The sequence below is a fragment of the Paramisgurnus dabryanus genome, chromosome 11 (genome assembly GCF_030506205.2).
Source record: "Paramisgurnus dabryanus chromosome 11, PD_genome_1.1, whole genome shotgun sequence".
Lineage (NCBI taxonomy): Eukaryota > Metazoa > Chordata > Actinopteri > Cypriniformes > Cobitidae > Paramisgurnus > Paramisgurnus dabryanus.
This window is the reverse complement of record NC_133347.1, coordinates 22,387,568-22,412,937: the sequence shown is the minus strand read 5'-3', so window position 1 is coordinate 22,412,937 and position 25,370 is coordinate 22,387,568. Positions and strand designations below refer to the sequence as shown.

Sequence of the window (25,370 nt, the reverse complement as noted above, 5' to 3'; positions counted from 1 at the left end):
TGTGCACAAAGAAAGACTGTAGTAATGTTTTTTGGGAGCTCATATTCCAAATATGGTTAATTTCAGCAAATCACAACCCACTGGGTAGCTAGCCAATCAGAGCACACCATGAATCTATACTTTTAGCAACGTCATATGACCCCTTTAGGAACACAAGAAATAAATGCATACAAATAACCTCATCAAAATACCCTCAAGACCAGTTAGATAAAATAGCACATTTATTAAAAAGAAACAGCATTAATTTGCAGTTCCCACATCAGAAATCTTCTCTAAAACATTGAGGGGTAACCGTTCTGCTTTCTCATGTGGTCTTCAGGTGGGAGCTCGAATCAAAGGGAGACAGGTAGTTTAACAAAGACATGACTTTCACATTAACATAGAAACTACATCTGTTGTAAACTCAGCCGTTTGTATGGCGTGGAGCAATATGAATGAGCTCTTTATGAAGGTGGTCACAATAAATCCATGTGTTCTTTGGCTATTGTCCAAGGAGCTGTGCATTTGATAAGGACAAACTGAACACAACTTTACTGTTTTTCAGATGACGAAACCGAACAAAAACCATAAATCATGCAATAAATCAATAACATGAAAAAGCTCATGAAGCACATAATGATAAAGCACATAAAGAAGATGTAATAAAATTTAAGGCAATATGGGATCAAAAGTACACAAAAAATTGCAAAAACACACACACACAAATGCTTCAAAACAAAAGGCAGTGCAATAATTCACACTTAAAAAAACAGTCATAAGAAAACCCAAATATCCTGAGGAGATTAAAAGCAACTAAGTTTTTCAATAATAATTTTAATTTTCAACCCATTTCCTTTCACTTAAATTATACAACATATAAAGAAACCAACTGTATATAAGATTCACGCTCTTTCCGACAATCAGTCAGTGTGTCTGTGTGGCTGCAAATCAAACATTACTTAGACCACATCCGCAACCAAAACTATTTTCAAGGCCACTTCTTCACACTCTAGCAAGCAATAAAAAAACCAAACACCCCAATAGAAATAGCAATTAGGCAAAATTATATGTCAAAAGTAAAAATAACCGTACAGCAAAACAAATGTGATCTTAAGTACCTTATATACACATGCATTGTGTACAAATTCATGAGAAAAAAATAAAAACCGTTCATGACTTTGGCCATTTTTATGCCACTCTCGAATTAGAAAGGTGCATCAATGCGGTCATTGATTGTTTTTCTTTTTTTTTTTAACAAAACAAACGAACAAAGGCAAAACACTGCCCTCCCTTCCCGCTCTTCAAAAACATTTATTGTGAAGGCCAAGATAAGTGTATAAGTCCACACGAGAGACAGGTTCAAACCGACACACAGAACTCACATATGGGGCATCAGACAGCACAGTGGCATAAGTATGTGACCATTACCGAAGGGTCTGATGGTTTTAGCAGTGTGAAAGTAAGTCTCTTTCTAAACCCTTTTTAAGGCAGACTTGCTTAAGTAAAAGAAAGAGTGGCACAGGATAGCTGTGAGGGAAAACCTGGCTAAAGACTGATAAGGTGGAATGCAAATGTTGGTGAAACTCCACTTTAAGCTGCCAATCAATATAAGCAATACCATAAAAAGTTGCACTCAAAATAAACATCAGCATCCATACTTCACAGTGTATGGCAGGCATGTATCTGTTAAACTCTGAACGCATCCATTTCTCAACCATAGCATTGTTAGACTCCTAGCCACCTGTCAATCTTCCACATCAACAAAAAGTATCTTTGGTGGAGTTGTTTAAAAGATCCTGTAAAAAACAGTAATGGTGGATCTTGTAATTGTAATAATCAAAATGTGCCAAAGGCAACGGGTTTCCTAACTAAGCAACAATCCCTCTCTAAACCATGTAATAGGTGTCGAAGCCCTTGCCAAGTTAAGACAAGTATTTTCATAATAACCTATAACATGCTATCCAAGATACATCATGTCCTGATTTTCCAACACTATGCCAGCTTGGCTATGGCAATGTTAATGGTAGAGAGTCGGTTTTATTTATAAAGAATAACATTTTACATTTTAAATGTACTTCTGTTCAATACAATCTGAAAAAGATTTTTTTCAAACAGAAAACTGCATGTATGGTTTAATACAGAAAACATGCAGTTATTCAGGGGCCAAACTGTCACTGTAAGATAAAGATTCATTTACGGGTCTTGTGTACCTGGAGTTTAAAAGATGCTATGATCTGCAAAAATGTGACTGAAGAATGGGCTAGGAGGTTACCAGACAAACCTGAATGATGCTGCAAATTAAAAAGACAAAGTAGCTGGAGAAATTGCATGACAGATGCTTGCACACGTAAAAAAAAAAAGTGAAAAAATAGTGGACAGCAAGGTGCTTAAACACACACGAAAATGTCAATAAGGGAGTTTAGAAGATTCTTGTACCATTTTTGCCTCCCAAACCACAGCAGATCAATACCATCGCTGATACAAAATGCTCCTCACCTCATAAAAAAACAAAAAAAAACCTTTTTATGAAGTGTCATCTCCTGTTAGACCAGACAAACCAGGTTGTAAGGCGCTTAGCCCTGGCTCGTGTGTGTGTGTATGTGCATTTAATATGTCCCTCTTGGATATGCCCAAACTAAATCTGGCATTAGATGTGTTTAACAAGAAGCACAGACACGTGCGCGAATGAACTCGCTTTCTAAATCGAGTTCACCACAGCAATCCCCCAAACGTCCACATTTCTGTACGTCCCTCTCTCACTTTTTGTTTTCTACCTGTTGTAATGTCAGTCTGTGTTACTCCCTGTCCCCACGGCTGTGCGTCCCCCCACCCCTCCACAGCCTGATGTCCATCGGTTCTCCTTTCTCCCTCTCGTTCACTTGCTTCCCCTCACAGGCGGCAGAGGCAGAAGAGGGTGGGTATGAAGACCCCGAATGCCACCAGTATAGGAAACATCAGGCTGCTGTTGTCCGTGGCGTATGGGTTTGGGGTTCGAGGCCCGGAACGAACGGGATTCTTTGAAGAGGTTGAGGCGCTCTTCTTTTCGCCATCTCCTACGTCCCCCTCCTCCTCTTCCTCCTCTTCTTCCTCTCGCTTTTCCAGACCGGGATGCGGCTGCAGTTTCGGCACATCTTTGAAATCGGAGCATAAACGACAGGTTGTTAGAAGAAAGCCAATTTTGGAAAATAGGAGGAAACAAGAAACTAAATCAATACCTACCTTCTAGCTTGCCCTTCATCACGTACAGTGCACATACCTTGGGGTTGTCATAGTAACCCTGCGGACACAAGAGACAAAAAGAGATCAGGGCGCACTGGTTACAGAGGGTGAACGCATGCAAACTAATGGATCTGTGCAGAAAACATGCAAATCAGTACTAGCATAATCTACACGGCGGTTGTTGGTCTAAACAGTGAACAAAAGGCGTGCACACAGTCAGGTCTGTGGCTTTCAGCTACTTATATTTCACTTTTAAACCTCGGCAATGAATAATCAATACGATTATTTTCATTTCATCCCACAGGCTGCCCTAAGGGCTTCCTCATCTCCGCATATCTGTATTTTCTTTTTACCGCATGTGTTAAACAAACAGCATCTCACAGTAAAATAACTACAATTTGTCAAACCAACTCAATGTCACCAGATGCAAATGCATCAAAATGGTTTATTTTGGGGATGAGACAGTGTACGCAGTTATGTGCATTTCTTCATCTTTTCTTTGACTGCATGTCAACACATTGCTAACAAGCTAAACAGAAGAGAACGGTTCCAAGCTCAATTATTTTTGACAGATTGTGCTTTACAGAAGCACTAGGCTTCAAAATATTGGTTTTATTGTCAGAGCACATCCTTGAATAAAAAAAAATGAATGCTTCTTCTGCAAGCAAATAAAAGACTTAAAAAGCTCATCACATTGATCAACGATGTGGCAGATCAATTTAGAGAGGGGTATATTTAAGGAAGCACAACTCAATGTCTTATTTTCAGACAAATATCCCGATTTTGAACAGTTTGTGAATCTATAAAATATGCATAAGAAACGCAATTACGTTTACAGATATGAATCGATTTTAGATACCAAGTAATGTATAGACAGTTTAACTCTTACCTTTACAAACTCTACAGTGAGTTTTCCATTAAAAGTGGAAACTTCACCATGAACACTAAGTTTTCCTCGCTTTATGGAGAATGGCACGATTTCATCATGAGCCGTGCTGTGACCCACGCGGTCGAAGATATCGAGATCCTTTACTACTACGTGGTCGTTCAAACGCACATCAAAAACCTGGGAGGAGCAAACAAAAGTTTTTAGAAATCAAGGAAATCAGAAAAAAGAAATGGTTTGTAGGCTGTGCAATGAAAATCCTCACCTTTTGTTGAGACTGAGCAAAGTAAACCTCAGCATATTTCATGACGAGTACGTAGTCGCCTTCTTCTCTGATGGGTATTTCATAACCGAATGTTTCTTCACTGTAGCGTTCTGTCTGGTAGAGAACCTGATCCTCCGGGCTGGAGCGCAGAATGGGCAGCCGAAGTCCATAATCTGATGCTGGAGGGAAATAAATGCAAAGCCAAATTGTAAGTGTGGGTGCAGGTTAATGCGTCATTTCGTGTTTCATAACGCGCTAATGAAATCTTAATGCAGAGAATGGTTTCATAAACCTCAGTTAGGAGCCTCATTTTAGTGTGAAAAATTAAGCAGCGCATTTCAAATTAGCATCATATTCCAGTGACGCAATAATGGGAAATCTAAGTGTTGGATGTTTTAAAACAGATTTGGAGCATGTGCACATGCTGCATTTTGCATTAGACAAAGGAAGTGACAGTCATCACATTTTCAGTGATATGAACTTCCTGATATGTTGAACAGCCTTATTAACCAGCTACTGGTAAACTGAAGGCCAACCCTAAAATAATAGCATGATAGACTTAATCTTCAATTAATATAAAACTATTCCACACTTCAAAATACATATGACAGTATTACTACTGGAAATTGTTCATTTATATACATTATGACAGCTTAATATGGATGATTCATTCATTCATGTCTAATGCAGTGCGCATGGCTAATAACAGCCACCAGTGCTTGTGCAGACAAGCAGATAGCTGAAAAAACATAATTTGTCTCAGACTCAAGCACTTACCTTTCCCCACTTTGCCTTCCAGTGGATCTTTTTTAAAATGAATGCCCTGCACGTCCGTGTGCGCGTCCCCGCCGGCGTTTACAGCCCAGATGACTCGCTCAGCCAGACTCGGGGCCGCGCTCTCAGCTCGACACTCTTCCAGAAGGAGCCACAACGCCGCAAATAAAAGCCGGCAAACGTTGCGCGCCGTCACTCTCCTCATCGTCAACCACAGTGCGGAAATAAACAAAAATCGGGGGAAGAAGCGGTACGTGAGGAAGTCACACCAGCAGCCCGTGTGCCATATGCTAGACCTGACACTCACCCAAGATCATACGCTATATCGGTCGCGCTTCCTGTGCAAAAAACGCTCTCGGTTCCGTTCAGATAGTTGACTGGCACGTTATTGTCGAGGTGTCCGGTTGGCCGCACATTTACCTGCCTGCTAGTCCAGTTTAGCTGTGGCGGTTAGCTGGCTAACTGACTCTCTTGCTCTGTCATCAGCTGTATCTGCAGGTATATTCACTTACATCTGCAAACCTGTGCACGACGTATGTTGTCTCTCGTTATAAAGTGGTAATTCCGCACTTGTATATTGCTCGGCGCAGATTTTTTGCGCCTGAAATTACAGTAGTTTTGACCACGGAGGGCCGCGTCAATACTGTGGGTATGTGTGCAGTCAGCAACGCAGGTTCAAGGGGTGGAACGGCGAGAAGTGGCAGACTAACTTGATGGGCTGGATTCCGGAGGGGGCGGGATTTAGATGAGATTAACCAATCGGATGAAAAAATGAAACCGGTTCTGTCTGTTGATTCGCTTGTTAGAGGACACGATGCGTGAAGTCCGGCGGGTTTTGGCCAATCGCGATGGGTGAAAGTGTATAGAACCAGCGAATCAAGTGTATCAACTTTCACTCACTTCCTCACATAAATTAGCTGGCTTTATTTCATTGGAGCGTTGTTTACATATGCAAAAATTGGTGGGCGGGATTAGGAAGACGTCGTGTAGGATTATACAGAACAGGTAGATTAAAGGACCTTATTATATATTTATACATATATATGATACATACTTTATTACCTGTTTAATACGAACTGTGTTACATGTTTCAAGATTTTGGATGAAATCTTGATAAGCAAACCTCCACAGCTTTAGTAATTAAATTGAGGAAATATCAAAACAGAAATGATCTTAAAGCAAAATAAATTTATCAGTATCACTGTTAAGTCGCTTTGGATAAAAGCATCTGCCAAATGCAAATTTGTAATAGTGACCTAGATTGCATAGGCTAAAATATTGAAGCGCATATTGTTGGCTGAACTATAATGAGGTCAATTGTCTGGATTCACCACAAGGTGGCGTTATTTTAAGGCCTGTCTTACAAAATAAGAAAATTCCGTCCCGTTTTGGTCCGGAGGAAAAAGCCCGTTGCCATGACAACACGAGCAGTCAGTGTCTGCCTCTAGGTAAGTGATGCTGGTTGCTAAATGATTTGGAGAAGAGCTGAGCAGACACCAGCAAAATAATTGCCACTTTTGTGTATAAATAACATCAACATCTTTGTCAAATATTTAAAAAAATGTTTGTTACTAATCCCGACAAAATGATTATGCCATTACGAACATTAAGCATGTTTTAATTTCCTATATGAACTAGGGTTAATGTGCAGACTAAAGCTTGTGGTATTTGTTGTACAGCCACAGTAACCACAAATTTTCCATTACACAAATATTAATATTTAAAAACTAAAGTAATAAATATGGCCATAAGGTAGCATGTTAACTACAGTTTTACTTTAGTACCACCACACAGTTATTTTTCATAATGGTAAACCCAGTAAAGAAAACATTTAATTATTAATAGACACTACAATGTTTTTATTTGCTTCATTTGTTACAATGTAGGAAACTCACTTTGGCATGCAAGGAGTCAGATTATAATTTAAGACTACAAATGTCTCTGACACAAATCACGCAAACAAACATAAAAAGGATTAAAGAAATATATCTTCACAGTCTGTTTCTCAAGCATGTGATGATCAGATGTTGTCAATCTGTATATGGATACTTTGCATTGCTTTAAATAGACTTGGATTTAGTTTCCTTACAAGTATGTCACCATGACAACTAAAAATAGTCCAAAAAAAATTAAACTTAGAAACAGTTAAAAATTAAGTCTATAAAAAACAAACAGGCCATTTTTCCAGCCATAAGGACATGAAAATTTGTTCTCATTTCCATATTTGATTGTTAGTAAACCTAAGCTGCACAGTGGTATAGACTGTTTTTTTTTGTAACAAACTGTTTAACATGTTTGTAATAAAAATAAACTTGACTCACTCACAGTTGTGTTAGGTAGTTGTCGAGCTTGACTTATATACATAACATATCATTAATGTGCTCATCCCTTTATATTAGGGGAAACAAAATAAAAAACATTGTAGAATGTGATTTTAAAACACTCAGACATAATTTCTTTGCCTATAGTTATCAGAGAGACACATATATATGTGACAACAAGGACAACGCATAATTTTGTATTGCCATTATTAAGCATGATACCCACCCCCAAATGTGCAAGTAAAAGTTTGGTCTTGCATGGTTGAAAGTGCAGAGACACTTGGCTACAGTATATTTGTATATGTGCTTGTGTGTGTATACGTGCATGAGTCGTCATCAGTTTTTTTTTTTTTCAAAAAAGTCCAGTTTTCAGTTTTTATACAATAAAATACTGGCTCAGCAAGGCTTTTCTTGCAGTAGTTTAATACTCTGTCTGCTTTGACCAGCAGGAAGCAGCACAGCATCTTACTTTCTTGTATAGTAGACGGCATAAAAACCTCTCTTTCAGCGGGACACCATGCGCACAAATTCTATAAAAGACAGAAAAGGAGAAAAATCAGATCTTGTATTTTTATTAGTACAGAAATGCTATTGGGATTTGTACCTTCAAAGTCTACTCTGCCATCTCCATTTAAATCAATGTCTTTAAGTATGTCCTCCAGGTCTCGATGACCAACCTAACAAATACATTAACACATTGTTTAAAAGGTGAAACCAACAAAATTCATCCTTATTTACCAAACATCATTATTCATTATACATCATAATTATTTTTTAATGTAACAAAAAGAAAAACCTTAAAAAAGCAATTTTTGAAAAAACTTTTTTGTATGTACTATACTTTTCAGCTTATTCACACAAATGCCAAAAACACTTACCTGCTGTCCTAGCAGTTTTCTCATAGCTTCTCTCAGCTCTCCTGTGCTAATCTCTCCATCTCCATTTGTGTCAAACTGATGGTGAGTCATACAGGATAGACAGAAAAGTGAAATCCAGGCTAAAGTCTTATCATGTAATTATGAGATTATGAGCATCAAAGTGTGATTTCTATCACCGATTTCACATTAAAGGGACACTCCACTTTAAAAAAAAATATATGCTTATTTTCCAGCTCCCCTAGAGTTAAATATTTGATTTTTACAGTTTTGGAATCCATTCAGCTGATCTCTGGGTCTGGCAGTACCACTTTTAGCATAGCTTAGCATAATCCATTGAATCTGATTAGACTATTAGCATCGCTAAAAAATAACCAAAGAGTTTTGATATTTTTTGTATTTAAAACTTGACTCTTCTGTAGTTACATCGTGTACTAAAGACCGACGGAAAATTAAAAGTTGTGATTTTCTAGGCAGATATGGCTAGGAACTATACTCTCATTCTGACGTAATAATAAAGGACTTTGCTGCCATAACATGGCTGCAGGAGGCACAATGATATTACGCAGTGCCTAAAAAATAGCCCCCTGCTATTGGAAGTTACCATGGGGAATAATTTCAATCACTGCGTAATATCATTGCGCCTCCTGCAGCCATGTAACGGCAGAAAAGTCCTTGATTATCATGCCAGAATGAGAGTTTAGTACCAGGAAAATTTGCATATTTTAAAAAAGTGGAATGTTTCTTTAAGTTCAATCTTAAAGATATCTGGTTATATATTTTAAAAAATGTTCTTTATGATTTTAACAGCAAATCGTACAATAAAAATGGCTTATATGGATTATATTTATCTCTGTATATTTGTAAGTGTGTGTATAAATGGCTGTTTTCATCCCTCACTGACCTCTTTAAAAGCATTCCTTAGCTCTTTAATGCCAATCATATCTGCTGTTTCAGCAAGGAGTTTAGGTCCCATCAATCCTACAAAGTCATCGAAATCCACATGGCCACCAACTGAGAAAAAAATGAATGTCAATATTTTATAAAAGCCTAATTATAGCTGATGAGTCAATTGTGTGCACACGGGAGCTTACGATTCATGTTGATTTGTTGGCTGAGTTCAATTAGTTCCATTTCAGTGGGCATGTAGCCCATAGTTCTCATACAGTTCCCCAGATCCTTACAGCCGATGAAACCATCTTTATCTTTGTCAAACTCCTTAAAAGCTTCTCGCAACTCTTCGCTCATCAAGACAAACAAAACACATGAACAGCATGTTAACACACAGTGCTATAAAGAGGCAAGGATGAGTAATGGTACATAACAAAACGTTTGCAAGTCAGAGTTTACATTTACTCATGTGGCAGAGGCTTTCCAGTGTATCCCAGTTAAGAAAAGTACACTAAAATACACTTTAAGTACACTTGTAGTTGTAAATTTACTTATGCAAAACGTTTGTACTTAATATAAGAAATTGTCTTTAGTACGTTATAAAATAAACTTAATTAGTTTATTAAAAAATTTTTTTTATTTCAATACACTAAAAATCAAAATAAGTATCATTAGTATTTTTTTTTAAGTGCACTGAAGTATTATTAGGTTGAATTATACTTTTAATTTATTTGTAGTGTGTAAATTCTACACTTTATTTAGCAAAAAACAACAGTTTACATGATTTCATGGAAAGTCGTTATAGTCAAACAAAATTTGATTAATTATTTGCACGAAATTCAGTTTTTTTCATGCCTTGAGCACGAATGTCTTTTTCGTGACATTTTATGTATTGTTTCTGCTTTTTTCCCCATATTTTTAAATCATTGTCGCTTGGGGTTTAGGATTTACTTTAATGTATTGGTTTCTACATGTTTTTCTTCCACTTTTAAAACTTTTCTCGCCTGGAGTTGTGGTTAGAGATGGGGTTTGGATGCCTAAAAATGTAACAGAAAGTGATTCTAACCCCAATCCCAACCCCAAGCGACAATGGTAAGAAAATAGAAAAAAACTATGAGAAAACAATACATAAAATGACACAAAAAGAAAGTTGCGCAACGCACACGAAAAACTATTTATTAGAAATATGTGCGAGTGTCACAAAAAAGACATTCGTGCTCAAGGCATGAAAAAAGCTACATTTCATCCCATGGAAACTAATAAATTGATAAAATTTTTGCGTGACTATAACACAACTTTCCGTGAGATCAGTCTGGTTTATACAGGTTTGTGGTAGCTAAAACAACTTTGAAAGACTATAATATTTTAACTACACATTCTGAATCATCTCATGATAATGGATAGTGAAATGAAAAACTCACCATCAATCTCTTCTGGTCTCAACTCTCGATTCTGTCGCCGCAAAACAGAGAAGAGAAAAAATTAGTAAAGATGAACCATAAAGACAACAAATACCAAAAATCTGAAAACTCACAATAAAACAGTCATCCAAGCAATCTAACTGTTCCGTTGACATCATTACTAGAAAATCTTGTTTAATCAGTGCATACAAATTAGTAAAAGTGCCCATTGTTATTTAAAAACTTGTCTTTCAAGACAGACTAAAGCTGTGTTTCAGACCTGTTTTATACCGTTAAGAAAAGTTGAGGTCACATGACAGTGGCATTTCTCCAGCGTCACAGCTAATGTGTTTGAGGCGGTGTAAAAACACTCACCTTTAAAGGCGATAGAGGACAGAGAGGCAGAAAGATAGAGAACAGAAGCTGGAGCCCAAACCATTGCGAAGGAAATGATTGTAAACACGCCACCTTTATTGACGTAAGACCACAATATTCATGTGCACGCATGAGACCTGAATAAGTGTTGTATAGACTAATGCATTAATGTAAAAACAACCAATGTAGTTATGTATATGGGCTGTATCATTTACAACATGCATGAAATTTGATAGTTCACAGCAAATTGTTCAAAGCAAATGACCTCCTATTAAGCATATTTATATTTGTAGCATGGAAATGTGATGCTTAACACTGAGCTACAGCAACGGTATTGAATTACAGAGCATGTGGCCTATCAATGCTGGGCGTGGGGGCTTGTAATGGAAAATCAAAACCCACACTGTAATATTTGGGCAGGTTTTAAGGAACCTACAACTTCAGCTACAAGATATCTCTACTTTTGGTTTCACATTCCAGAAAACCACACTGTAAAAAAATTCCGTAGAAATTGCAGCTGGGTTGCCGGTAATTTACCGTAGATTTAAATTTATGTTTTTTACTGGCAATATTTTGTTCAAAGTTAAATGAACATTAAACATTTACAAGTCTTTGTCTTTACAGAGTAAAACTAAAAAAACAGCATCAAGCAAAACATTCTGGGAAACAAAATCTGAAGCAAAAAACAGAAAAAGGTTGATGATGATTTCTGCTTCCCAGAATGCTTTGCATGAGGCTGTTATTGTATAGTTTTATTCTGTAAAGATAAAGACTTGTTTATATTTAAAATTTATTTAACTTTGAACAAACTCTTGCCAGTAAATAACATAAATGTAAATCTACGGTAAATTACCGGCAACCCAGCTGCAATAACATTGAAATTTCTACGGATTTTTTTTTACAGTGCAGTTCTCTCTTTTGCCTGAAAATATATTAAAGAGGGCCATTGTATAAACATGTGCAGCATGGATAGCAAATCAAATATAATGAAAATCTTAATTAATTTAAACATTATAAATGAAGGTTGATTACATTTAAATGTAACTTTTCGCTCCAAATGTTATTCTGATAATGATAAACAATAAACCTAAAATAAATGCTAAATAGACTCGTATAAAATATATAATTCCCATAAATACATATGTTGTCTTATACACAATACAATAGGCTACATTTGATGTCACAAAACAATGGTTACTTTATTTCTGCCGTAATAACGCAACCATCTGTGTTGTCACAGAGAATGTGCCTGAATGCATGTATGAGACAGATTGTGAAAGAATACATTCCCATTAATAAAAATAAGCAATCCAACCAACATTTTCCATTCATTCATCATAACAGTTTACTAAACACATGTGTAGACTGGCTCTTCAGGTCTATACACACTCAAAGCAAATATAAACAGACAGCAAGGCCAAGGGAGAGTGCGATAAGTACAAAGAGACAAGACAATGAAAAACACAGAAGAATTGAGATATAATCTGTTTTAATAGCATTGGCAATAGTTAATGTTTGTGCTCTGCCTGCATAAACCATCATTTACATCCAATGCTTTTGATGTGGAGTGCGTGCACTGTTAACCCAGAAATTGTCTTTACTCAAACAATCAAGGAAAAATCATTAATATTTTCTGTTTTGAAGCCAAAGCTTAAAAAGTTTAGTTGATTTAACTGTTAACCTTACAAAATCTATTAAACTAAAACATTCAAGTAAAATGAACTTAAAATTATTAGTTCATGTTTTGAGGAATACCCATAATCCTTTGCGCCTGACTATTTAGATTATTTTTTGCTTTTTCACAAATTAAAAACTGATAAAGTTCTCTATTCAAATATTTGTTAATAAAATGTCATATAGGTTCAAGCTCTTATATTATTGATGTTGTTTTGTTGTAAATTATAATTTTGTGAAGTCACCGTTCAGGTGATCAGTGTTTCCGTACATGAACCCTGTTCAAAACATTTTATTGTATTTCTCTCCACTGTACTTACAATGTATGTTTTTTGTGTGTTTCTGTGGAGAATCACGTTTATTCAATGACTGACTTAAAGTCAGTCATTAATTTTTGTTATAATACCATTTATAACATCAAAAGTAATATAAAGTGATAAAAACTAAAGTTATATGCAACAGGTTTCCTCACACATTTCTAGTAATGTCATCTAATCTGGGTTAAGAGTGCATTGGAAGAAATTAAAACATTAAGTACATTAAACTTAAAATTAATTGTTATTTCAACCAGGCAAAATCAACTTTTTTAGGGCAACGAGTTTCCATAAATTTTTTAGGTTCAATCAACCTGTATGGGCTTACAGTGTGGATGTGAAAGCCAAAAATGCTATTTAAATGATACTTTATAGTCATTACATTCCGAAAGGATGCATAAACATACGAGTTAAGATTTGAAACTTAAAAGTATATCAATATGTGTAGTTTATATGCATATATGCATGTATTTAGATTATAAATGTGATTTCTGTAATCCAGCAAACCTATTAGAAATGAATGTTGTTTACAGCAAGTAAATTACATCTGAAGAAAATGAGAGTGATGTTTTGCGGCTCATTTGTTGCAAAAGGTTTCTGGCACAAAGCTGTTCTGAGTGCTTTGAAGTTTATTGTTTTTTAGGTGGTTACTAGGGTGATCGGGATGGTTGCTATATAAATCTATGTATTTTATGTTCCTGTTTTATCAAATGGTACATCTGATCACTAACGGCACATCCCAGCAAGCAAAAGACGTCATTTCACCATCTATAGATATAGTCTGGCAGTCACCCACTTAGTCAAAGATGAACTTTCTGTACTTTGGTTACATGTCAGTTTTGCCAAACTTGCGAGATGTATTATATTCCATCATGTAAACAAAGTCTACAGTGCTTACAAGTTATTTTTATTTATTTATTGGGGCTATGGTTTGCACATCTCTGCTGTGTTTGGATAGCTATAAGACATCTTTTGAATGCAAAATTGCTGGCTTGGATCTCTAAGCAAGTCACAATTTGAAGTATCATATGTTCACAACACAAATAATTCTGGATAAGTTTCATGTTAAAGTTAAATACAGAATAGTTTAATAGATTTCAAATAACCACAAATAACAGTAGTGGCATCTGCTATTCATAAAATGAAGGGGAACCAGAACATATGAATGCAACTTGGATGCATTTCAAATTAGAAATTTTGATTTACAGTCATTTTGGATTATTAGTCAGAATTCAAAGAATTGAAAGAAATGGAATTTATGCAGACTGCGGAGCATATGACCAAAAATGTGCTGGACATTCACTGATAAAGCAAAATCTAGGTCATGTTATTAAATGTAGCACATACAGCTGTGAAAATGGGTCACAAAATGTATTGGACAAATTTCAAAACATTGTTTCTGTAAGACAATGTTAAACCGTTAATGTCTCTCCAGCATTTACATTGGAAACCAATGTGGTGTAAAGTGTTTAATAAAGATTTCCTCCTGGTCTTATAGATAGGTAAGAGAGAAAGTAGTTTAAAGGAGACATTTTACAATACTTTTTTAAGATGTCAACTAAATCTTTGGTGTCCCCAGAGTACATGTGTGAAGTTTTAGCTCAAAATACCATATAGATAATTTATATAGCATGTTAAAATTGTCACTTTGTTGGTGTGAGCAACAATGTACCGTTTTGGGTGTGTCCTTTTAAATGCAAATGAGCGGATCTCTGCACTAAATGGCAGTGCTGTGGTTGGATAGTGCAGATTAAGGAGTGATATTATCCCCTTCTGACATCACAAGGGGAGCCAAATTTCAATAACCTATTTGTTCACATGCTTGCAGAGAATGCTTTACCAAAACTAAGTTACTGGGTTGATCTTTTTCATATTTTCTATGTTGATAGAAGCACTTGGGACCCAATTATAGCACTTAAATATGAAAAACGTCAGCTTTTAAATCAATCCTATAAGAAAATAATTGCTATAACACTCTGCAAAAAGAGAGTATGCTAAGAAATGTATCTCTCTCTCTATATATGTATATATATGTATATATATATCTATAATCAGTCCATCTTTCTGTCTGTCTCTTTCTTTCTCTCTCTCTCTCTCTCTCTCTCTCTCTCTCTCTCTCTCTCTCTCTCTCTCTCTCTGTGTGTGTGTTTACAAAGATGGGTGGAGATTGTGTTTCATTCAGACATATTATCATTGTCACTGTTGGAGGCCCGCTCTCTAATCCAAACAATCATTTACACAGACAGCTGAAACTACCACACACCCCAGTACCCCAATTCTGCATTATCACAGACATGATATACTTTTGTTTTGACCTACTACAAAAACAAACACTGCACTCACAAAAGAAGCCTATAAAAGTACTACCATGGCTTTTTGGATATCTACTATGGTACTTTGAAGTGTGCTTCTCAACTGCATTTGCTTCATGGTCAAGACTTTATGTTGGATATCAAAATGCTTCATCACAACCTGCGTAAATATGCTACTCATTCAATACCATTACCATATATATATACAAGTACCCAGAATTATTATCTGATACTGTGTCATGGTAATGAACAGTATTTTTGTAGGAGTATTTAACAGAATTCACATATTGCATCATCTCTGCCACTTGATGTATTACAGCCATTACACTCTTATTGCTTTTCATTGTAAGTTTAACCTTCATAAACCTTTTAAAACTTTTATAACCATGCTGTCTTGACTAAAGCATCAATAGAGTCAAATTACGGTACAGTGCAACAGTCCATCTGGTTGTAATAGTTTTCTGTCTGTAACAAAAAGATTTTATGTTCTGGCTTTTTTGTTTTATAAAGGGACAGTTTACACCAAAATGAAAATGCTGCCATTATTATAAACTTACTCTCATATTGTTTCAAACCCATGTTTACTCTTCTCTGGATGACAAAAGGAGACTGTTATAGGCAGTGACTGACAGCTTTAGCGTATTCACCTTCAGGGTACGGATAAAGGAGCTCCGTGAACTTTAAGCCGTTCAAAATTCTGCTTTTAAAGTGAACAGAGGAGGGTGATATGAGGGTGGGTAAATGAGCACTGACCACATATAAATAACATTTATTTGAACTATCCCTTTAAGAATATATTTCCCTCTCACACACGCACACACTGTTTGTCTGTTTATCTGTCACACCACATCAGTCTCTTTATTCCCCTCTCATTTCTCCCGATGAAATGAATCATCTTGAGAATAAGAATGGGTAGCAGAAGCCCTACCCTGCCTCTTCTCTCCTTTATCATCTCCCCTTTCTCAAGCTCTCTCATCTGTGAACTTCAGCGCTCAGCCTACTTTACTTTTGTGTCAGCTCTCATCTTGTCACAGCAAATACAGTCACACACATTTCAACGGAGCTTTTCACACAATTTCTATTTGTACATCTGAACAAAAACCTGCACATAAGCAAAAAACTTGCCTAAGGTCAAACTGTAATAGATTAAGTTTAGGACAAGAGAATGACTTTAAAGCTGTTTTTGAAAGCAAAGGTGCAAGGCAGATTTCAGTTTTGGGTTTTTAAAACCTATAAAAGATCAAAACTAATAGATAAAAATCAAACTAATCATGAATTGTAAATTTTGCAATACACTTTAAAAATAAAGATGCTTCATGATGCCTTAGAAGAAAATGTTTTATGGTACTGATATTATTAAAGTCACTAATATTATTAAAGGGCACCTATTTTATTGCTAACAAAGCGCTGTGTCCCTGAGTGGCCAGCTAATCTGTATGTTGTGATTGGTCTGAATACCTCTGACGTCAGCCGGAAATGTGACGCTCTTTACCATGTTTGAAAGATTCGCTCATAATGCAATTCTAACAGTAGTTAACTTACAGGCTGTGAGTCAAAGCGGAAGGAATTATGATAATGTCGGTTTTCTCTACATCACCAATCCCAGGAAGTAAACTGAAGTAAATCCGTGTGTTTGTTGTAGAGATTTACGTTGGAGATGATAAGTGTCATCGTTACTTTGGGGTTTGTACCTTTCGCATATCGTTAACATGTAGGGTGGCCATTCGTGCCAGTTCCGCCGGACACGTCCCGAACATGTTTTCGGGATTATTCTCCGGAAGTCGTGTTGGTCGACCGCATACGTCATCAAGGTTTAATATTTCGGGTTTAATTTTAAAAAAGCAACCGTTACATTTCAAGGTAAGAATGAAACTACAATGATTGTATGTCTTAAAATAAATAAATCTTAATTTTCTAATGTATTTTAACTGAAATGTGAGAACCTCGATGACGTATATGCGGTCGAGCAACGCGACTTCCGGAGAACGAACCCGAAAACATGTTCAGGACCTGTCCGGCGGAACAGGCACGAATGGCCACCCTATTAACATGTACTAATACACACACATCAAAGGAAATGTAAAATCTTGAATCGAACGATAGGTGCTCTTTAATGCTCAATATTATCCAGTTCACTAGTTTGCTGGACACAGAGGCCAGGGGTCTCATTTATAAAATGCTGCGTAGAAACCATCCTGTATTTGATCTTATTATTTACCAAAAATGCGTATATGTAATTCATAAACCAAACATACAAAACCTTTCTTTCAGATGTGAAATCTATAAATCACAAATGATCTTAAACTTGTGTGCAGCTGAGCAATTTTAGATCACCTTTAAGCGATGCCTAATTAATGTCATAGATATATAAAACAGCACTTGTCAATGTTTAAACCCTTTTTGAGCAAGAGTGCATACGTCTGCCCAGACCCTGACATGGCGCTAAGCACTTTTTACGTCAAAGACAGTTTTTTATAAATATGGACGTTGCCGTGGATTTTTGCGTACTTTACGATCAAATCTATGCATACGCATACTTTATAAATGAGGCCCCTGGAGGCTGCCTTATTTGCTCATAATGATTATTGACCGGCCTAAATGTTTAGGCTCCTCCCGAACCATTTAGAACTATAATATAAGCTGTGTCCCAATTCAAAGGCTGCGACCTTTTAAGGACGTATTTTAAGACCGATTGCGTCACAGCAGCGCGACTTAAGGCCAGTAAGGCCGTCCCAATTCAAAGGATGCTTAGAATGAAGCCTCAAAATGCGTCCTCGTTTCTCCGCGCTGTTAAGGATAGAACGAATGGATCCTTAACAGCAGAGGATATCCCAAGAGTCATTGCGCGTCTGCAACGGCTGCATATAATGGGTGGATATTCTAAAATAAACAATTAAAACCTTTATTAAATAAAAGAGTATTCATCAGAAAACATTTTTTCTTGTCACTGTTTTAGTATTATGAGTTATGTTTTGTGTTAATAATATTCTTTTTATGTTGCGTATATTTATAAGGTTGTTTAATTTGGTATACTGTTGAATAGTTTAATATAAATCAACGTGTCATATTTCTAAAATAAATTAATGATTTTTCTGATGTCATATTTATTTTAATAAGTCAGAAACGTGCAGGTGGGCGCGTGCAGCAGGTGACGCTAATTATGGGTCCTCCGAAGGTTAGACCGTCTCATTTCAGTTCTTTTCGCAAACTTCTGAGGCTTCCACCTTGAAAGACCGAGTGCTCACCTTTTAAGGTCGAATGCTCATAAGGTTGCAGCCCTTGAATTGGGACACAGCTATAGACGCTTTTATCGGACGCACGTGCGTGGTCGTGGTTATGCGTCTCTGGACTGAACGTAACTTCCGGTCTCTGTGTGAATAATGGTCTAGTGGCTAAACTGAACTCTGGAACAAATACCTCGTTGAAAATAACAAATCTTTTGATTTCCTAAAGAAGAGGGGAAATGGCGATCATGGATCCCTGCTATGTGAAGGGAGATTTTGTAGTCGATCTGTATAAGATTGTATACATTATATAGTACACATTTTATTTGCTCAAGCTTTGAACTAAGGTAATCTACTTTACTTTTAGCTTGTTATCAGAAATAAACTAAATTTAAAGGCCTTTTTTGTTCCGAGTTTACCGGAAGTTATATTTGTTCCACAAAAACCGTTTGTTAATGTTGTTACTGTTGAAACCGTTAAGTAACCCCGGATTTCCACCGACTGCGGAACGGCTGCGGATCCGCTGCGGAACGGCGGCGGAGTCCATCGGTTTCCATTCAAGTCAATGTGTGTATTTCCACTGACTGCGCTCCGAATCCATCACAGCTCCGGCCATCCGCAGCCCTCCGGCACAAATACGCAGATCTCGTGTTGTGATCTGGGCTGGTTTGTAAAAACGTCATAATTCAACGGCATAATGGGCAGAGACAGAACTAGGTATCGCGCGATCATCACGTGAATTTGCGAGACCTCATGGGTCCTCGTCACTTCAGCACGCAGCCGCTCTGCAACAAAAACGGAACTGGTGGGTATTGGCGGACGGCAGAGTGTGGAGACGTAATGCAGCGGAGCTGATCTGCAGCCGCTCCGCAGTCGGAAATCCGGGGTAAGGAATAAATGTTGACTTTGAATTATTTGAAAGTAACGCACACCCAAGGTATGAATGCGGCACGAAGCGAAGAGTCAAAACAGAGTTACACCACGGGTGTGCATTATTTTAAAATAATTCAAAGTCAAGTCAATTATTCTGCTTATACCACGTTACAACAAGCATTGCTCAGGTGGTTATTTAGGACATTTGACAGGTCAGGTTTACTTTTATCGAAAAATAATGCATACATTATTTGATACATTTCTCAACCAAGCATTCAATAGGCCCGTGGTATAATATGAGTTAAAATATTTCAATAAAAACATTTGTTAGTTCATTTGAAATATAATGAAGCACCTTTATACAAGAAATTCAATTTATTTTACTGTAAATGTATGTGTTGGGTTCGTCCTATTTAAAAAAAAATTCATTACAATGTTGTCAGTTAATATTTTCAATAATATTTAAAAGACTCTTTTTTTCTCTCCTTCTTTTTTTATCATATCCTTACATTCATATCTTCATTCTTGATCTCCCAGAAGACTAAGGCAAGGTCACTGTGACTAGTAAAACACATCAGTCAGGAAAAATAAGGGGAGGGGCGCCTTCGACAATAGATACAAAAACATACTGGAGGAATGACTCACACATATATAAATACAGAAACAAAAGGATGTGGTTCTAAGAATAGCATTAAAAGAAAGGGAAGCCATATCTTGTTTGCCATTAAATTGCTTTATGGTGAGGAAAAAATGCATTGTCATTTAAGGACATTTTCGTCATTATTTTCTAAATACTTGAAACGCCAATGTGTTAGGAATTCAGACACAAAGAATGTGTGACCGCTATGATCTCAAGTCTATTACACTGCATTTCTGGTAAATTGTGTGTGTTTACAGACACACACACACACACACACACACACACACACACACACACACACACACCCTGTGAGAAACAGAGGGAGATTCTAGGCCAGCCGCACTGATTCATACAGCGTCTGATGCTGACAGCCCAAACAACATACTTCCAAACAGAAGGTTTTTCCAGGAAAAGTGTCGTCCCTCTGTGAATGCTAGTAAAAAAATTTTGCACATGCATAACACAGTTTAGGCAATAATGATGACTTTTTTGACTGGCTGGTTGGAAAATTAGTTGAAACACCTGCTGAATATAAAAAAAATAGACAAATACTCTACATAATATTTGTGGTCGTGTTAACAATATTATGACTTATTAACACAGTTTAAGAGTCCTCATGCTAAACATATGCAAAGTGTCAAAAAAGCAGTTGGACTTGTGAAAGAGTATTTCTGTGTCGAATGCACTTCGCCAGTGTTCGTACAACTTTCTAAAAGTTTTTTTCGTACATAGGTACATCTTACATACCATGGGTAGACTGTGCATATCATATTTATTTTATGGGCACTTCTCACACCTCAATCAGCGTAAGACCAGATTTAAGAGGGCGCTAGAAGTCACATGCATCACTTCACGCATGTTTTTAATTTCAAAATATGTGTTCTGCACATCGAGTGATCCTATGTGCATCATGTGTCAAAATAAGTGCCTCCTGCAGATGTGTCTAAAGGGTTTATGATAAAAGAGACACTCGCATTTGCCAGATACTCACATAATCTCATGGATAATCAGAGTTTACTGTTAAGGGAGTGTCTTGCATGTATTTTGTGAACGTGAGCGTCTCTTTTATCATGAACGGTTTTGACGCGTGTGCAGCAGGCACTTATTTTGACAAAACACGTGATGCACATGATTCACATGACACAACAAACACATATTTTAAAACGCAAGCAACACACATGACACTGCGAAATCTTATTTTGAATTTGCGCCCCTCGGATGAGCAGTAACGAGCCGCCACTGCTTAAGGCTCAACAATGGCACAAAAGAAGAAGTGTATTTTTGGACGTAAGGAGAATAAAGACGTATTTAGTTTTCCAAGCAAGCCAGCCTAATGGAAACAATGGATTTAATTTGTTCATACAGGGTAGCAACGGAGTTTTGGATGGATTCCGTTGAAAAGTCCCAACCGAGTCATGAGTTGCAGGCGGTAAGTAAGACTTCTGTGTTATGTTGGAAATCGACATATAAGTAAAATAATAGCATATAATGTAAACGACACAAACATGTCGTGAATCAAAGTTATCCAGAGACAACAAGTTTGTTTGTGTTTGCATGCACGTGACTCGCTTTTCCCACAGCATGCCCCAAGGGGGTCATGTTTTTCTGGAAAAATTTGCTAGAGGTGATCTATCCTTTATAAACGTTATGTATCGTATTTATTTTATGGCTTCCCACACTCCAATCAGCGTAAGATACTCGTATAACCTCATGCGTAATCAGAGTTAATATAATGTTAATGACACAAACATGTCGTGAATCAAAGTTTTCCTGAGAGAAAGAGTTTGTTTGTGTTTGCTTGTAGTGACTCGCTTCTCCCACAGCACGCCTCAAGGGGGTCGTATTTTTCTGGAAAAATTCGCTAAAACTAAAGTGTCTTCTGAAACATGACAGGTGCAATGCCACTCTATATTACCATGAAATAAGGAGACACAGTGTTTGTTATGTGAGCTTTAAAGGCGCGAATCTGTGTGACGTCACTTCTTGTTGACGTTCGAAGTGTTGTCAAACAAAACGGAGCGTAGCTAACTCCTCCTCCTCCCCCTTCCCTTCTCTCTCAATCTCCCCCTTGCCCTTCCCTCTCCCTTCCATTCTTCCTCACGAGCACTAACTCCCCAAAGCCACCCCCAAATCCTTCTTGTCGTTTATTGGCTGTTATGTTTCGTGGTGGTAGGTTTGACCACTTTGTTTTTGTTGCCGTTTGTGGAGCCTTGGCTGTCTACAGAGACCGTGTTTTTTTTCAGTGTGTTCAGGACAGGCAGCTAGCAGATAGTGAGGAGATGTTTTCTGTATTTAAAAAAAAAATGTTATGGCCTAAAACGTGTGAATTTGCTTAGAGTGCCTTTAATGTACAAGGACCACTACAACACCCAAGTAATTTTGAGTTTAAGTGACATCTAATAGCTGCCCAAATAAAAGCCCAATTTAGTGAAAATTGTATAGATGTCTAACCATAGCCCCCTCCAAAAAAAAGGAAGCCAAACACCTTGTAATCACTGACTGTGCATACAAGATGGAATCTCGCTTGTTATTTTTGGTAAAAACAACAACCAAATTCAAGTTTATTTTGGATAAAAGTGGGTTACTCATATAGCCGGACAATATCAGGTCTATAGTTAACCTATAATGTAGATGGTGAAATGCTATTGTTTGCTGCAAGGACAGATGGAGGATCTCAGTGAAACAGGGAGATCTGACCTTGAAGCTGATTCCTCATAAATGCTTTGATGTTTTGTAGCTTGTTGCAGGTTCATTTACCCTCTTTAATCAAACTGTTTTATTTGTATAGCCTACTCTCGCTGTAATAATGAGAGTAGCTTTGACCTTGAACCTCAAAGGTCTGATCTGGTCTGTGTTTTCCAACTAACGCTTCAGTTCACTTCCACCTTTTAACTCAACAGCAGGATTTGTCTTAATACCATGAATTCTGACTCATTGTGATGGGTCAGTTCAAAAACCTTTAAAAAGCAAGACCCACATTAGTGTTGCTAAAAATAAAGGTGTGTGGTTTTAAAATCATGGCGTAGCATCAAAGCCATTATTGCTGTACCATTAAACACCACAACACCTTTCAATTACTAAAACACATCTGTGTTGGTAATACTTAATTTACATATCACAAACGAACGTTCACCTTTCAGTGTCCAAAGCTTTAGGACCACCTGTTTGTCCAGAGCTTGTGCTTTTAGCAAGGTCTTCATTATGATCAATGACACAGATTTTCAAAGTGATATGCACTGAAAGCAAGCATCTACAGCATACATCCGTTCCTCAATAAAACTCAATCAATCACAGCTAAAAGGGGGTCTTTTTGGTTCCCCAAGGGATCTTTAAGTCACTTCTTTACCTTTATATATCTCGTCATACAGAAAAGTTCAATGAAGGTTTTTATGGAACCATACAGGCCAACAAAGAATATTTAAGGAACCTTTAAGGTTCAAAAACCCTTTCAGAAGTGTAGATGTTCCTATATACGTTTTCCTCTTTTGTACACGTTTTTTTTTTTCATTCAGACTCATGTGAAGACCCTGCCCACTTGTGGCGTCTGAAAGGTCCCAAAGTTCATTTCAATCAAAGTTGCCCTAGCTGTATGTTGTTGCCTTACCTGTCCAAACACTGAGTTGAGGAAGGGGCGCAGATTTAGGTCTGTCTCCGATGATGCTGCGCTGGACCGGGCTGACCTCCGGGAAGAGCGGCTGGAGGACGCGGGTACCGGTGAGGATGAGGCGGTTGAGGGAAGACACGCCTCTCTGCTCGTGGTCGACCCCGGTCGAGTCCGGTCCAGTCGGGGTGAATCAAAACATACAACCGCTTCATCCCTGCATTCAGAGAACGATTGAGTTCTGCTCGGCATGCGAGCGGCGTGAGAGTGTTTTGGTCGGGGCTCTTGGGGCAGGTCGTCCCGGGTGGACCGGTGCCGGTGATGATGGTGGTGATGATGATGGTGATGATGATGGTGGTGTCGTCTGGCAGTTTTGCGGTCCCGGAGTTCCGACAGGTCCTCCTGGCTGCGTGCCGTGGGAAGAGTGTGTCCGTGTGAGTGGGAGTGCTGTGGGTGGCTCTTCTCCGCGCTATTCCGGTTACTGACCAGTGAGGGGTGACACAGGGGTCTCCGCGAGCTCGCGTCGCAGTCCGCCGACAAAAACGACTCGTCTGGGCCGGTCTCCGTGCCAGATGCCGCGGACGCCGCCGCTGAACGCTGATGGTGTGTCCGTCGGGCTCCGGGATGCTGAGCTGCTGCTGCTCTCCTGGTCTGTGCCGAGGATCGCAGCAAGGAGGTCTTCGATTCGCTTTTGGGGAGCGCGAAACTCATCCTGGTTACAGTCAGCCTGGTGAAATGCCCTTGAAAGTAAAGGTTGACGTTTGAGGTGTCACATTTTTGTTATTTGAACAGTGCAGAATGTGGCTCATCGGCACCTCCGAGATTGGGAAATGATGCTCTCGTCTTGAAGTTAGTGCCACCTGATTGCCTTCCAAAACGGTGTGGCGCTATTCTGGTTGGACGCGAAGGTAATGGGGAGATGGGCTACATAAACCAAAAAAAGATTGCGAAGGAGAGAGAGAGAGAGAGAGAGAGAGAGAGAGAGAGAGAGAGAGAGAGAGAGAGAGAGAGAGAGAGAGAGAGAGAGAGAGAGAGAGAGAGAGAGAGAAACGTATGGTGTGCATCATCACATATGCCCGTGTGTGTTAGTCAGTGTAACCTCCGGATGATGTGTGATAAGATGTATAATAATAAATACATATATGTAGGCTTTATGATAGTTAAACATCTTTACATCATTGAGATGAGTTTGTTTAAGTTTCAAGTTCAAAAACTCAACACAGGATGCTGTAAACAAACAAATGTTCACCATTTTAGCCCCAGTGTAATTTCATCTTAAAATAGGACCATAGCCAAGAATCATAAATCAGGGGCATAACCACAAAAAGATTAAAATAATCCCTCCTTAAATATTTTGTCAAATCATTGCCATAATGCAAGAAATACTTAATATCTTCGTCTAGTTTCACCATCCTGAATGTGTTGTCTCTCCCTGGGGACAGAAAGTGTTCAGATTGCATTATGTTGCAGTTTTCCTCTCTTGCCCACAGATTTTCACTTGATTAAACACTGAACCCCACTGCGCTCCCCGCGCAGGACATCCCAGCCTCAGGCCACTTTATGGTCCATTTATTCCTTATGAAGCACATTTGATATAACCGGTATAACATATGACATTTAGACTCAGAAGACCCACCTGTGCCGTATTTCCAAAAATCACCATCCTCATATAACACATTAACACCAAACAGTTTTCTCAGTTTCCACAGATGCATTTGCAACCTCATAAGGGATTGCATAATTTTAA

The 25,370-nt window shown here is 37.9% G+C and overlaps 2 protein-coding genes across 3 annotated transcripts; both read right to left on the bottom strand.

Annotated features, from left to right (window-relative positions):
* Positions 1 to 203: 203 nt before the first annotated feature.
* Positions 204 to 5,813, bottom strand: mlec (malectin). The gene is made up of 5 exons (XM_065260086.2): positions 5,127 to 5,813; positions 4,350 to 4,528; positions 4,088 to 4,264; positions 3,199 to 3,256; positions 204 to 3,110 (listed from the first exon to the last, which is right to left on the bottom strand). Exons 1-5 carry the CDS (start codon positions 5,326 to 5,328, stop codon positions 2,869 to 2,871), a joined length of 858 nt encoding a protein of 285 aa, XP_065116158.1. The 5' UTR covers positions 5,329 to 5,813; the 3' UTR covers positions 204 to 2,868.
* Positions 5,814 to 6,799: 986 nt separating this feature from the next.
* Positions 6,800 to 24,560, bottom strand: cabp1a (calcium binding protein 1a). 2 transcript variants are annotated; one of them, XM_065260144.2, is made up of 7 exons: positions 23,627 to 24,560; positions 10,632 to 10,662; positions 9,414 to 9,557; positions 9,224 to 9,333; positions 8,323 to 8,397; positions 8,049 to 8,121; positions 6,800 to 7,974 (listed from the first exon to the last, which is right to left on the bottom strand). In XM_065260144.2, exons 1-7 carry the CDS (start codon positions 24,332 to 24,334, stop codon positions 7,949 to 7,951), a joined length of 1,167 nt encoding a protein of 388 aa, XP_065116216.2. In that variant the 5' UTR covers positions 24,335 to 24,560; the 3' UTR covers positions 6,800 to 7,948. The 2 variants fall into 2 exon arrangements, with proteins under 2 accessions (XP_065116216.2, XP_065116217.2); XM_065260145.2 differs by lacking the exon at positions 23,627 to 24,560 and adding an exon at positions 10,745 to 10,867.
* Positions 24,561 to 25,370: the final 810 nt, after the last annotated feature.

Excerpts from the sequence above, each read along its gene's own strand:
- mlec (XM_065260086.2), bottom strand. The coding sequence starts at position 5,328 with ATGAGGAGAGTGACGGCGCGCAACGTTTGCCGGCTTTTATTTGCGGCG. Across the intron at positions 4,529-5,126 it reads GGAAGGCAAAGTGGGGAAAG|CATCAGATTATGGACTTCGG; the intron begins GTAAGTGCTTGA and ends ATTTCCCTCCAG. Across the intron at positions 3,111-3,198 it reads GATGAAGGGCAAGCTAGAAG|ATGTGCCGAAACTGCAGCCG; the intron begins GTAGGTATTGAT and ends CCGATTTCAAAG.
- cabp1a (XM_065260144.2), bottom strand. The coding sequence starts at position 24,334 with ATGAGTTTCGCGCTCCCCAAAAGCGAATCGAAGACCTCCTTGCTGCGA. Across the intron at positions 9,334-9,413 it reads CCAACAAATCAACATGAATC|TTGGTGGCCATGTGGATTTC; the intron begins GTAAGCTCCCGT and ends TTTTTTTCTCAG. Across the intron at positions 8,398-9,223 it reads TAAGGAATGCTTTTAAAGAG|TTTGACACAAATGGAGATGG; the intron begins GTCAGTGAGGGA and ends ACTCACCATCAG.